At 47.7% G+C, this 14,022-nt stretch overlaps 1 protein-coding gene across 2 annotated transcripts in view; it reads right to left on the reverse strand.

The window, feature by feature from the left end:
- LOC111073999 (IQ motif and SEC7 domain-containing protein 3) overlaps positions 1–14,022 on the reverse strand; it is a 46,307-nt gene that overhangs the window by 20,118 nt on the left and 12,167 nt on the right. Inside the window, exon 1 of one of the 2 annotated variants that reach the window (XM_022366612.2) lies at positions 4,516–4,615. The exons of the other annotated variant lie outside the window; for it this stretch is intronic. Coding sequence (XP_022222304.2) covers positions 4,516–4,583 — 68 coding nt within the window. The 5' untranslated portion in view covers positions 4,584–4,615. Of the gene's footprint in view, positions 1–4,515; positions 4,616–14,022 lie in introns of those variants that run through there. 2 annotated transcript variants of the gene reach the window in all.

Here is a 14,022-nt window from a genome sequence, read left to right on the forward strand (position 1 = left end):
TCTTATTTTTCATTTTCCATTTACCATTTGCTTTTCTTCTTTCCAATTGAATTTCTCAATTTTTCCCCATTGTCTGCACTTTTTCAAGGCACTCCACCTCTGCCGCCACCTCCTCCCTTCACCAATCATCATCTTTTTCCATGTTTATCGGATAATCCAAGGCGCCGAAAACCGCTTGATGGCCTTTTGGAGAAAGACAAATTTTGTGGCTTTACATAATCCCCCAATCCGCAAGACGAATCCCCACTTCCCACTCATTATGCGAATTTCATTTCTTCATTTACCATTTTTGGTTGGTTGGTTGGTGAATGTCGAGGCTTCTTTTCTTTATCTTTGCCTCTATCGCTGCTCTTCTTTAATTTCTATTTCTTCTACAGAAGCTAATGAACTTGAACGTAGACACCGACACATCAGTATTGTGGGTAGAATTGAGTAATTCAGATAAAAGTCCGTGGTTTTGTAATAATTCCAACAAACACACATAATTCAAGTTTCGATTAGTTGATTTTTATTCATTTGAATGACGGTCTAACTGGGATTATGGAACACTGCTACTTTTGATTGGTGTTTACTATATGTAGAGATTTTTTTGAAGTTTAAAATCGAAATATGATAGTCGGGAATATTTATTATACTATATTTAAGTTCCGCAGATAGTCAAAGAGAGTTAAAGAAACAGTCTTTATGATTTCTCCTCAAGTAGATCTATTATAAGTACTCTAATCACAAAAAATGTCAAATTTTTACAATGTTTTCTGTGTAAATTAATGTTTTTGTGCAATAAATAAATGAATTTCAAACGGATTCTTCAGTTTTGACTCATTTCAATTTCGCTTTTAATTTGTATTCCACTCCTAACCAAGATCTTATTTCCCATCGAAGTCCATAGGTACATTCGAGTGGTATATGGGGTCATTCACGGGTCAATGGCTTCATACGTAGGTACAATAGTTGCTCAGGTACAAACTCATGGCAACCCAAGAGGACAAAAGAAGCCTGATTAATTCTACAGAAATAACAATACCCTACATTTGGGGAGGGCTGCATTTCGTCAGAGCTTTGATTCAATGCAAATTTCCAAACGAAAACAAAAACTGCATGCTCTGCCGACGCCCAAGATGACGCCGCTGCCACTGCCACTGTCGCTGCGTCTGCGTCCGAGTCTGCAATTGCTGCCGCAGAATTGGGCAACGATCCGGCCGGAGCCCAAGACAAAACGAAACAAAGGAAACGAGAAAACATCGAAAAACAAAACAAAACAAAACAAAACATGCAAAAACCGACCGATGCCTCGGCGCTGGCATACCCTCTAATTGGTTTCATTGCTTATGGATACGAGAATTATTAATGATAATTGGTATGATAATTTCCCATGATTGCAGAGGATTATGTACTAAGCCGGATACCCTCTAGCTATCAGAGTAGAATCTGCGGGATGACTGTATCACTCACAGTACATGGCGACCCACCAAACCAATACACCCCTTATTAAGCATGAGTACCCTGTATATACAATAAAAAAACACTTTTTCAGTTGGTTCTTGGGCTTTGCATATAACCAAGAGTGGGAGGGAGATAACTGGCGCATCCACATAGAGGGTGGTGGGAGGGGGGTTGTTGCTGCTGGAAGCAACTAAAGTTGGCTCCAAGAAATTTGGCTCACACATAACTAGGACGACAACAACAGCAGCAGCAACAGCTTTAAGAACTGGTTAATGTGTGGTGTAGTGTGGTGTGTGCCAACCGGCAAGCGGAAAGCGGCAACCGGCAACTGTTTGCTGCTGCTGCTGCGCCCCCTGTCCTGCTCCTCCCTGTGGCGCTGCCCCTGCCTCATGCATGCATGACGTCAGCCATCAGGCCCGAATGGAAGTCCGTACATCGTACAAACCTCCCCCCAAACAACAGCCAACAACTGGTTTCGCACTTAATTTAGATGCTTTTCCATGTGGCGGTGCGCATCGGGTTTTGCTGCTGATTTCGGCTGCAGCTCATCTGAATTTATTTGCTTTTACACTCTAGGCCTACAAACCCAGAAGCCTACAAAAGAGGAATCCATAGAGGAGGAGGATCCAATGGCAGCAGAAGAATCGATAGAGGAGGATACAGTGCCAAAGAAGATTCCAGTGGAGGCCTGAGGAAGAAGAGCAGGCATATCCAGTTGAGGCGGCAAGTGGGGAATCTGCAAGTTCCATTTCTCATTCATCCATCGATGGATCTCTATGTGGATGTGGATACAAGCTGCCTCGAATTGGTTTTATCAATTACCGCTTGGCTAACGCTCAATTAGCATTCGAACGAGCGGCGGGCAAACGGGAGCCGACGCCAAATGAGCGTCTGAAAATCTCACTTAAAGTTAAGCTAATCAACGTCACCCCATGGGTCACGTGGGGACCCAGAGAGCACCTTTCCGAATAGGGTTGCCCCCTCCCCACAATCTCACACAGCAGCAGTAGTCGGGGAGCAGTCAAGCAACAACTTGGGAACACAACAATGGATGGAGGGGCAACAATAAAAGTGAGAAAGTCATTAAATAATCCCACGACTTTCAACTACTGGAAAAGTCTGTTGCAACTTGCAAGACCCAGTGGGGTTGGGGTTGGGGTTGTGTGGACGCTGGGAATAATGGGACGATGAAAAGAAAGACATTTTCGAATCATTTCAAAGGAAGTGTCAGTCCATCTAACGAAATGGAAATACAATTTCAATCGATTTCCAGCAGACATCTAAATAATTTCTGACTATCGCAAAACCCTTTAAATAAAACTCAAGTCTCTGGGCCTTAACTTAATCGAAGTTTAAATTTTTAATGAGAAATAATGAGATAAGATTTTCGCCCCAATTAGAATTCGAATTTTGCTTGGAAACTTGCAAGCAAAAACCAAGAATTTTATAGATTGCTGCGGAATTTTTGGCCAAAACGAAAGATAACGGCTAAGTGACTAAGCATGACTAAGAAATGCTAAAATATTTGTTAGTATACACAGGAAACATTTTCCAGAGACATATTTTCTTGGAACATATTTTTCAAGAGTATTACAAACGTTTTTCCAATTGTAACACAGGTTTCAAATCATTTCAGAATATTCATTATACATAAATCAATCAAAGAACTTATATTTAAGTAGTTCTGGCTGTAATTAAAATCCCACATAGTCTGCTCTTTCTAATCCCCACCCATACACTTGTGTGTGTGGCAAAAACCCGGATATAATCCGCAACATTATTAGCAACAAATGTGCTGCTTCTTTAGCATGCGCTATCTGCCAGATACTCACTCGCAGATAGTTAATATTTGTGGCTCTGGTCGCCTATTGACGGTTATGTACATATAATCACGTGTTTATCGCTGGAATTTCCATGCGCGTGCCTCCGCCGTGGGAGTTTAGCCCCCATGCCCATCCCCATCCCCATTCCCATCTGCAGCCCCACCCCCAGCCCACATAGCAGTATTCAAATGTGGGCGTATTGTATGTATGGAAAATGCCAGAGTTCAAGGTTTGCGTGTGGATGGATGCAAAGACAACAAACAGTCGTACAAATATCATTATACAGGTCGAGGAATTCCGAATTTATGTTTACGCAAATACAGTGAAAGGACCCACCAATCCCTTGGGTATGGGACAACGCTCTTAATTGGTAAAACATGTACAACAAGCACCGAGCATATCCACCACACTGGCAGGACGAAGGACAAAGCCCTTGCTGTATAGCTGAGTACGAGTATATGAGGCCAGTTCAACCAGAAGTAATGATGGGCAGGGCCACCTTTTATAGCAAAAAGAATCGAAGCAAAAAATTCTTCTTTCCTAGCAAAAAATTCTTCTTTCCTTTCCTTTTTTTTTTACCCAACTTTTAACTTAACGAATGCTGTGGCCAGCGCCCTCCAGTGGTTGTTGGCGCAACTATTTCTACTGCATGCGAACAATTTTATTGCATACTTTTCGCCAGCGAATATTATTTTTCAACAAATAAAATATATGAAATAAATGCCCACTTTTGGGGGGGCGGAAATTAAATAACTTTTAAGTGTTGTTTTGTTGTTTGTTGTAACGAACGCTGTGTGGTGTGTGTGTGTGCTGTGTGTGGGCCCAAACGACGACGACGACGACGACGACGACGCCCACTGCGATTGGGGCGGAAAACTCGTAGGCGCGTGGGTGTGGACTTCAGAGGCGGCTTTAACCTTTTGTTGTTATCAAGAGAGCAGCAGAGCTATGCTATGATGGGCTGCAGCAGCAGCCGCGCCGGAGCTTCGTGTGTGGGCAGTGCAGCCACAAAAAGAAAAAGAAAAGAAACCCAATGATGCCATTGATTTTTTTGGGGCCCATCCCTGTGGCAGCAGCAGCAGCAGCAGCATCCACCAATTGCGTCACAAATGTCCTCGAGCCCACACGCTAATCGAACCTTGAACTCTGACCAGCCATTCACAGACAAGACGGGTGGGGGGGGAGGGAACCCGTACATGTGTCGAAGGATAATAGAAATGCGAAACCCCTTAAGTAGGGACACACTTACCAGTAGATCTCATTGGAGGTAATCATATTGGTGGTCTTGTAGTATTGGGCGGCAGTGTAGCTGCTCATTGTGTTTCAGCTGCTGTCATTTACTTATGGGGCGACACTTCTCGCTCTTCCAGTTCCACTATCCTCCTCGATAAAGGCCTGTCCGCCCAGTGAAATGGAATGGAATCGTCGTAGGGTTACGTGGTGGAACTAGGTTCTCCTCTTTGGACGGTTTACAAAACACTTTGGCACCCAGTGATGGACATCAATATGATGGCAAAAAAATCAATACAACGACGGCGGCGGCGGCGGCGGGGGGTGTAGCATTGGTCGTGTGTGTGTGTGTGAGTGTTGTAGTGTATGGGGGGTAGGGGAGTGGGTATTGGGCGCCACCAAAAAATGTTCACTTTGAAGATATTTCCGTCGCGTGAATCTTCGTTTTTGCGATATATATTTATAGTATGGGAATCGTACGGCGTATGTATCTACGATATATGGCTATATAAAATAAATCTCTGGCGCACAAACACACACAGACACACATGTATTATTAACGGGATATGAACAGCAGCAGCGGGGGCGGGCTGTCGGGCTGTCGGGCTGTCGGGGGCTGTTGGTGGCGGCAGACAAGCGAATACATACACGGGACGCGACGGAAGGGCGGAAGTAGTTGGAGCGAGGAGGGCACACGCGACCAGACGAAAACGAAATTTCCTCAATTTTCAGCGACGACAACGACACTTTTTCGCCAGAGCTAGGACTAGGGACTAACGACTAGGATGCTCCTTTGGGTGTCTAGTCCAGTACAGACATGGCTGATACTCTTTCCTACGTATTTGTGTGTGTGTGTGTGTGTGTGTTTGTGTGAGTGGGCGGGGTATAAAAATACTTCTAGGCGGAAAAGCGTCTGCGAAAAACTAACGTCGGATAACTGTATAAATGGGAGTAATGAATGTTACTGAAGGCCGTCGACTGAAGGCAGCCACAGAGCTCACAGTGGAGTGTGTGGCTCCTCAGAGAGAGAGAGAGAGAGAGCGAGCAAACCAAGAGAAATATTGAACCGCCGGTGAGATAGCGAGAGAGAGAGAGCAGCGACAGATGTGTTGTTCGTCTATAGAGCGGGTTGTTTTTCCTCTCCTCTCTCTTGCTTCTATTGTTTTTCTTGAATGTCTTTTTGGGGGTTGGAACCCCCGTTGCAACGATGAGAAATGCATCAGAATAAAAGCAGTACTGCTGCCCCATGCTCCCCAAAATAAAACCCCCCCTCAATCAAATCCCCCCTCAATTTTCGATGTGGATGGGCGGCACATAAACCCTTTGGCAAATAGTTTTATGATGGCATTAAAAATCATTCCAAAATGAGAGCCAATTAACAGCAATTTCCGTTTGAGCGGCGAGACTGAGAGAGAAAGCAGAGCCGCTGAGCGGCAGAGCAACGTCTGAGAGAGAGAGAGAATGAGAATTCGAATGGGGCTGCAAAGAGATTTCTGCACCTTCTGCGAGGGGGTGCAATTCCTAAGCGGCCTTTTGAGGCAACTTCCAGAACGAAATTCAAGATGTTTTCGAAATGTAGTCAAAAAAAAAAAAACAACCTCCAGGAATTCCGCCCTTTAGATCCCTTGAAACTCGCCAAAAATTGCACTTGGAGAGGCACTTTTAGCCGACAGTCAGTCAACCCTTAGTGAGGCGCAGAGAGAGAGAGAGCCGGAAGGCCAAGCGCAGACAGACCAGCAAGAGAGCAAAGGTATTGCCAGCTTGGTTTACAGCTGAAGTACACTGTCAGAAATTACGCAAAATAATTCGGAAATAAATACTAAAATGTGTTCCCGTGTTTCGTATTGCCTAAAGGACTCGGGAAACTGCTGGCAAAATAAAGGCCAGATCTTAAAACATTAACAAAACAATGTGAAAAACTGTATAAACATTTCTTACATTTTGTTTCGCGGTTTAATGATTCTATAAATTCATTTTTGAGTAAATATTTACAAACTGAATTTTCATGAATAATTGGGAACGATTTATCATTAATAAAATACGAGTAAATTTCCGGTTTCAGAGTGAAAATGTAATTGAAAAATAAAACTTGTTTACCCGATAAAAACTTGAAATGCAAATAAACCAAACAGAGGCGCGTGAATTGAATACATAAATACTAGAATAATACTAAAATAATAATTAGATCCACTATGAAAAGATGGTTAAAGATTTTGTTGCAAATAAAGAAATATATTATAGAACGCGGTTTTCATTTAAATAATAAATTCTTAAATATATTCTCCATGAATTATCCTAATAATAATAAGTTAAAGCATAAATAATTCATAAATTCATAGAGCAAAATTTGAGCTGATATTTATGCAGAAAAAAACTGTCTATGGAAAAGTATTCGCGGGAATTCAATTCCCTTAACCCATTTCGAAGAGAGAGAGAGAGAGCCATGATTGAGTTATTTACTTGGCTAATCAGAATGAAATGAATAATTGAGGCAGTTACCATGGCAGTTACCATGCCATAGGAATACTTGGGAACGACGGCGACGACGACGACATCTCTGCCTTGCCACCCACTCTGTTAACAATCATCTCAGGCTCTTTCTTCCTCACACTCCCCCTCGGACTGTGCCGCTGAGACACAGTTCCCATATGGGTGGTTTTGTTTGCCTCCATGATTGGGCGAAGACCCAGAAAAGTGATAGCTTCACCCTCGTTGTGCCTATGTCTATGCCGCTGCCTGCTCCTCCTACTCCTCCTTCGCAGAATTTCATATTTTGCGTGTCTGGTGCGTGCTCAAGAGGTCTCTCTCTCTCTCTGGTGGCTCCATTGGGAAGTTCCAACGTTGCGGCAGTGCCTCTGCACTTTCTATGGCCCCGTTGCATGCAACCTAATGCAGTCTAAGCCACACAAAGGTCTCACTCGTTGGCGGAGCTTCGACTTCAGCTTCAACTTCAATTCTTGTGCGCGCTTTTCAAATACAAGTCGGACAATAAGTATTTAATAATCAACAGCATGAGCAGAGGCAGAGGCAGGGGCAGAGGCAGGGGCAGCAACAACACGAGGTAATTGCAACTGGCAATTGTAAGGCTGTGCCCCACAGCCCCAGCCCGGCTCCTGCCCCTTCCCCTGCACCGTACAACACGCCCTCATTCGTGCATTTTATTGTGTGAACAAAAAACAACTTTGAAAGAAGTTCAAAACTCTTTGAATGCGCCTCTCAGACATGAATATTGCAGCGGTAGGGTGGAGGAGGGTGTTTGCCCATTGTAGGCGATAGTGCTTGACGAGATGTGTTAGCGGGGGGGTGTGCGGGAGCTACTGTGGGATGGGATGGGATCCTTCTAGGCCGAAGGTCCACGCCCCACCGAAAAATGGGTCAAATGACAATGAAGCGCATCAAAAATGCAACTGCAGCCATGGTGGGATATCAAAAAAAAAAACTGAAGAAGAAAATGTACAAAAAGAAAATGACAATTTTCAGCTGCAGATAAGAGGGAAAACTTTTAATCTTGCCTGGGAGTCCCCCCCTCCATCCACCTCGCCAGCCATAAATGAAAACAAACACAAGCTGAAGAAGTGGAAAAGTCAGAAAGTCAGAAAAGATGATGGAGCAGAAGAGCAGCCGAGGAGAGATCAACTTGCGGAGAGAATAAACAGAAAAGAGCAGCCACAATATTTTCACATTCTTTATCATTCTCGAAATGGAAATGGAAATGGTACTGTGGCAGGGGCAGAGGCAAGGGAAAAGGGAAAAGGGACAGACCACGGAAAGACCAACTTTGAGATTCTCGAGATGAATTAAGCGCAACGGCAACAAAAGATTTCCTCTCTTTGGCTGTCATAATATTGAAAGAGCCTTAGCTGATGGGAGCCTGCAATGGTTGGTGGGCTAGTGGGACGGGGGGAGTTTGGATGTGGGGCGGCAGACTGTAGAGACAGATGAATCCCAGTCCCAGAAAGATGACAAGTTATTAGCGGGGCGTGTGCTTTATTTGTAGGTGGGGGTCTCTCTCTCTCTGTCGCTCTGTCAGGCCATTTCCACTTGTAAATGGATGAAAACATTTCGGATATCCCACTGACAGTTTAAAAAATGATTTTTAGATGTGAATTTTGCATCATTTTAGTCATTAATAACAGTGTCCCCTTTATAGACTGATCAAAGCAGTTAACTGCTTCTAAGAAGAAGTTCATCTATCCACCAAGCAGTGAATAATGTGCGAAGCAGTAAATAATGAAGCAGTTCCTAGAATTAAAAACTAAATCTAGAAATCTAGGTTAGGTTAGGTTAGGTTTATAGGGCTGCTCGACTGAAGTCGAGGTCACTCGGAGGCAAGTCTGCCCATTGTGATGCCCACACTCGTCACGGGATATTGTCCGGTGCCTAGGGAGGTTTCGCGAACCATCCCGAGGCCTCTATAAAGAGCACCAGTTTCTCTAGAGGCATGTTTGCCAGGCTGTCCAGATCTTCGTAGAAGGCGCCACCGAGTATTCGGTGACGTCTCCCCATGAGTGCAGGACAGTTGCAGAGAAGGTGCTGGATGCTCTCTATTTCCTCCTCGTCCCCGCAGCTGCGGCAGAAGTCATGGTGGGGCAGTCTGTACCTTGTGGCCATGCGGCCGATGACACAGTGCCCCGTTATAACTCCCGTCAGTGTTCGCACCCGACTCTTCCTGAAGCTTAGGAGAGTCTTGGTGCGTTTAAGGTCGTAGTGGGGCCAGAGCGAGCGAGAGATCTCACAGTTTGGTGTGGTGTTCCACCTCCTGTCCGATCTCGTTCTGGCTCGGCCCATCATCTGCGAGATGATGTCTCGTAGTGGTCTCCTTATGTCGCTGACTGCGTCCGCCATTGGCTTGGCCGATCCATTTCTGGCACACTCGTCCGCACTCTCGTTGCCCGCTATGTCGGTGTGACCCGGAACCCACGTGAGTGTGATTGAGTGCGCGCTGATCTGGTTTAGTGCGTCCACCGTATCACGTACGAGTCTGCTTGTGGTCCTGCAGGATACCAGGGCTTTGATGGCAGCTTGACTGTCAACGCAGATTGCTATGTTCCTCGGAGGTATCTCCAAGGTGTATACCAACTTTGCCGCTTGCCATACTGCATATATCTCCGCCTGGAATACACTGCACCAGTCTGGTAGTCTTAGGGATATGTTGGTTGCTAGTTCTTCGGAGAAGATTCCAGCTCCTGTCCCTTCGGCCGTCTTTGACCCGTCGGTGAAAATGGAGAGCTCGTTCTGCCCCAGGACAGTGTTACTCTTCCATTCCTCCCTATCCGGTATGTGTCCTTTAAAGTTTCTTTTCCATGAGAACTCTGAGACACAGTAGTCACTCCACCTGGCCGTTCCACTATCTTCCATATGGAGTATAGTGGCGTGGCCATAAGGCGATGGCTTGAAGAAGTGCGCGGCTAATAGCCTAGCGGCACTTGTCTCAGCCTTGCACTTAAGATGAAGGTCTATCGGTTCCAGGCCTAACATGGTGTCCAGAGCTGCCTGTGGGGTGGATTTGAGAGATCCGGTGACCCCAAGGCATGCTGTCCGTTGGACTTTACGGAGGTTCTCCAGGTGGGATTTGGTGTTAACCGCTTCCCACCATACCATGCCTCCGTATGTCAGGATGGGTCTTATTACCGCTGTATACATCCATTGGATGATGTGCGGCTGTAAGCCCCATGTTCGTCCAAAAGTCTTCCTACAGGTGTAGAAAGCTGCCATTGCCTTTTTCTTCCTTTCCTCCGTGTTTCTCTTCCAGGAGAGTTTGGAGTCAAGGATGACACCAAGATACTTGGCTTCGCTCGATAGCTCGAGTGTCGTTCCACCGATTGCTGGTAGTTTGAAACTCGGTATCTTATATCTTCGTGAGAACAGCACCAGTTCTGTTTTTTGAGGATTGACCCCCAAACCGTTCTGGTGTGCCCAGCTGGCGGTAGTGGCCAGTGCAGATTCCAGAAGGTCACTGATTGTGGGCAGAAATTTACCCGTTACCAGTATTACTAAATCGTCTGCATAGGCCGTAACCTTATATCCGCTCCTCCCCAGCTGAAGAAGGAGGTCGTTGAGGACCAGGTTCCACAGTAGAGGGGATATAACTCCCCCTTGCGGAGTACCTCGTGTGACCGTCTTTCTTGACGAGGAGGAGCCTAGATTTGCGCTTATCGTTCTGCTTCTGAGAACGCTGTCTAGCCATCCGGTTACCGTCGGGTGTGTGCCAATCTTGGCCAGTGCGGCCGTTATTGACTCGATCCTGACGTTGTTGAAGGCCCCTTCTATATCTAGAAAGGCCGCCAAGGCATATTCCTTATAGCTTAGACTCCTTTCGATATGCCCAACAACTTCGTGTAGTGCGGTCTCAACTGATCTACCTTTGAGGTAGGCGTGCTGAGCTCCACTGAACACTTGTTTGTCTAGCTTGGTTTTTATATATAGATCCATCAGTCGCTCCATCGTTTTAAGCAAAAATGACGACAGACTGATGGGTCTGTAGTCCTTTGGGGAGATGTGGTTTATCTTCCCGGCCTTGGGGATGAAGACCACTCTCACCTCCCTCCACCCATGGGGGACGTACCCAGTTAGGAGGCATCCTTCGAATATTTTCTTCAGCCATGGTAGTAGGTGCAGGCAAGTTGCTTGCAGCATGGCTGGTCGGATATCATCCGGTCCCGGTGACTTGTAGGGACTGAATGATTTAATGGCCCAGATAATCTTGTCTGGTGCCATTATATTTCGTATGAGATCCTCGATTTCCTCTCCTGGATGATCCTCAGTGTCGTTGGTGGCGTTGGATTCGTCACCGGTGACATCTGAGCAACCCGGGAAGTGAGTACTCATGAGGAGCTCCAGGGATTCTTGGCTGCTCTCTGCGAAGGTACCGTCCTGGCTGCGGAGCAGGCCTGGTGTGGTGGGTGCCTTCGACAGTACGCGTCGAAGCCTTGAGGCCTCAGTGGTACCATCTATGGCATCGCAGAAGGCTGCCCATGATTCCCTTTTCGCCCTCCTACAGGTGTTTTTGTAGGTATTGAAGCTGCGGCGATACTCGTCCCAACTTTCCTGTGTGTTTGTCACTTTTGCTTTATTGAAGAGTTTCCTCGATTCCTTTCTGACTTCGCTCAACTCCCGTGTCCACCACGGGTTGTGATTGGACTTTGGGGGTCGGCTGATCGGGCAGGATTTGAGAAACGCCATCTGTAGAGCATTAGTGACTGTCTGCGTAGCTTTCTCTAGTGCTTCCGTTTGAATTATGCCCCCTTCCGGTGGGTTAGGCAGCACCTTCTGTACGGTTGCGGAGAAGCGGTTCCAGTCTGTCCGCTTGAGGTTGCGGTAGGCCTTGGGCCTCTCCTTGTTCCATTTGATGCTGTACACTATCCTGTAGTGGTCCGAAAAGGAACACTCACTGGACACGTGCCAGTCATCGATGGTAAGGGAGTCGCTATTCGAGGCCAGTGTTATATCTATAACCTCTGCACGGTTCCTGTTGCGGAAGGTGGGGTGGTCTCCCCGGTTGCACACAACAAGATTTGTGGACAGAATGTACTCGAACAGCGACTCTCCTCTAGAATTTGTGCCCGTACTTCCCCAGAGGGAGTGATGGGCATTCGCGTCACAGCCTAAGACAATATCAAGTCCCTCCCTCCGCGCTTGGTGGATCAGGGCCCTGACATCCTCCGAGGGTGGGTCTTCCTCTTCGTACGGCAGGTATGCAGAGGCTAGGTATAGGTTTTTCCCGTCCTCCCTCTCACATAGTGCCACCGTTAGGTCCGGAGTGCTGTACCTGGAAGAAAACAGAACATTAAGCTCGTTCCTTACCACGATACAGGTTCTTGGCTTACCCGCGGGGTGTGGCGTGAGAAGGCGGTATCCGCGACCGTTCAGTCCCCGAACCCGTTCACTTACGATCCAGGGCTCTTGGATGAGGGCCACGTCCACCGCCTTCTCCTCCATAAACCGCAGCAGGTCCGCCGATGGTACACTTGAGTGATGCAGATTAATCTGCACCACCTTCATGCTGTTCAGCGGACCTGGGGTGTCGCGGTACTGCTACCGCCAGGGTGCCCATACCAAAGGATATGCGGCAGTCCGTTGCAAGGAGTTTGGCCAGGCTTTCTTGACCAATGCTGATCCAGAGTTCCTTGCCGTTCCCCTTGTCTCGCGCTATCGCTCTTGTGATGGTCCAGTCCGATGTCTCCAGGATCCGGTTCTGTGCCTTGATCAGAACGAGTGTGTCCTCATCCGCCTTAATCGGGGGAGGAATCCACACCTTCATGATCGTTCTCCTGGGAATCTGATCCGTCGGGACCACGCGGAGTGCCGCTCCTGGCCAAAGTTCACCAAAACCTTGGACCGTGGTTTTGAGAAACTCAAGAGTTTCTGCATTGCCACAGGCCACTGCCTTGGCTCCCTTATACCACTTGATACCCTTGAACTCGCAGACAAACGGGTTATCTGCGCGCACAATGGCATCCTTCATGGCGGTCAGGATCTCCGATTCTGCCTTCAGCCAATTTACGTCCGATATCTTCCCCTCTGGGTGACTTTGGTCGATAATGGCTACCTGCAGCTCGGCTGGCGATCCTAGGCTGGCCAGAATGTCCTCTGGTTTCGCCTTCTTCGACTCGGAAGCTTTTGTGGAGTCGTCCGTTCTCTGTCGCTTGAACCTTGGCTCTCGACCAGTCGGTTCCACCGGTGCCTTCTGTACAGAGGGCGTTGGTGGTGCCTTGGCACTCGCCGTGTTCTGCGTCAGAGGTGTGGTCTTCCCCCTCTGCTTCCCGGACAACTTTTTCCCCTTTCTCCCTCGCGCGTTCGCAGACGATGACGTTGAGGGTTGGTCCACCTTCGTCTTCGTGCCAGCTGATGCTGACGCTGAAGTCGACGGTTTGGGGTCCTCAGTCACCGCCGCGTGTGCGCTTGGGGGGGCTTTGTCTCCGTTGGTAGGAGCGACTCCGTTAAGCCGCTCGTACCTCCGCACGTTTTGCTCGTGCTTCTTCTTGAGGCTCCTTTCCCTCGCCGTCAGCGTATCGGGGGGTCTTTGGCTAATACCGCGGAGGTATTTTGCCGATGCCCTGTATCCCGACAGCCGTTTGCGTAGGGTCTCAGCCTCCGTCTTCTCATCCGTCACAGGTAGTGGACCCGAGTCGACCTGGATATTGGGAGCCGTGACTTGTGGCTCCGCCTTCTGCGGCTCCTCGTTGTATCCGAGTCGAGAGAAGGCGGTAGCCAACTCTGCCTCTGACACTGAGGGACCAGTGAAGACGAAGCTTCCGTCTGTGGTTCCCGGTTCCAGATCCTCTATCGTCCCTTTCTGCCTGCGGATCCTTCTGTTGCTTGTGGCATTACACGATTTGGCAGCCAAGCACTCCACTGCCATCTCGGGTTTCCTGCAGTCACAGGATATCGACGCCGGGGGGCCTGCGCTCGCACCCCCAATCACCGCCGGTACTGGGTCTCCGACTCCCTGCACCTTAACTGGTTCTTCGTTACTGGACATTCCCCCATAACGGATGCGTTTTATCCCTACCGCCAGGGTGAACTA

This window comes from Drosophila obscura, unplaced genomic scaffold, assembly GCF_018151105.1.
Source record: "Drosophila obscura isolate BZ-5 IFL unplaced genomic scaffold, ASM1815110v1 contig_30, whole genome shotgun sequence".
Taxonomy (NCBI): Eukaryota; Metazoa; Arthropoda; class Insecta; order Diptera; family Drosophilidae; genus Drosophila; species Drosophila obscura.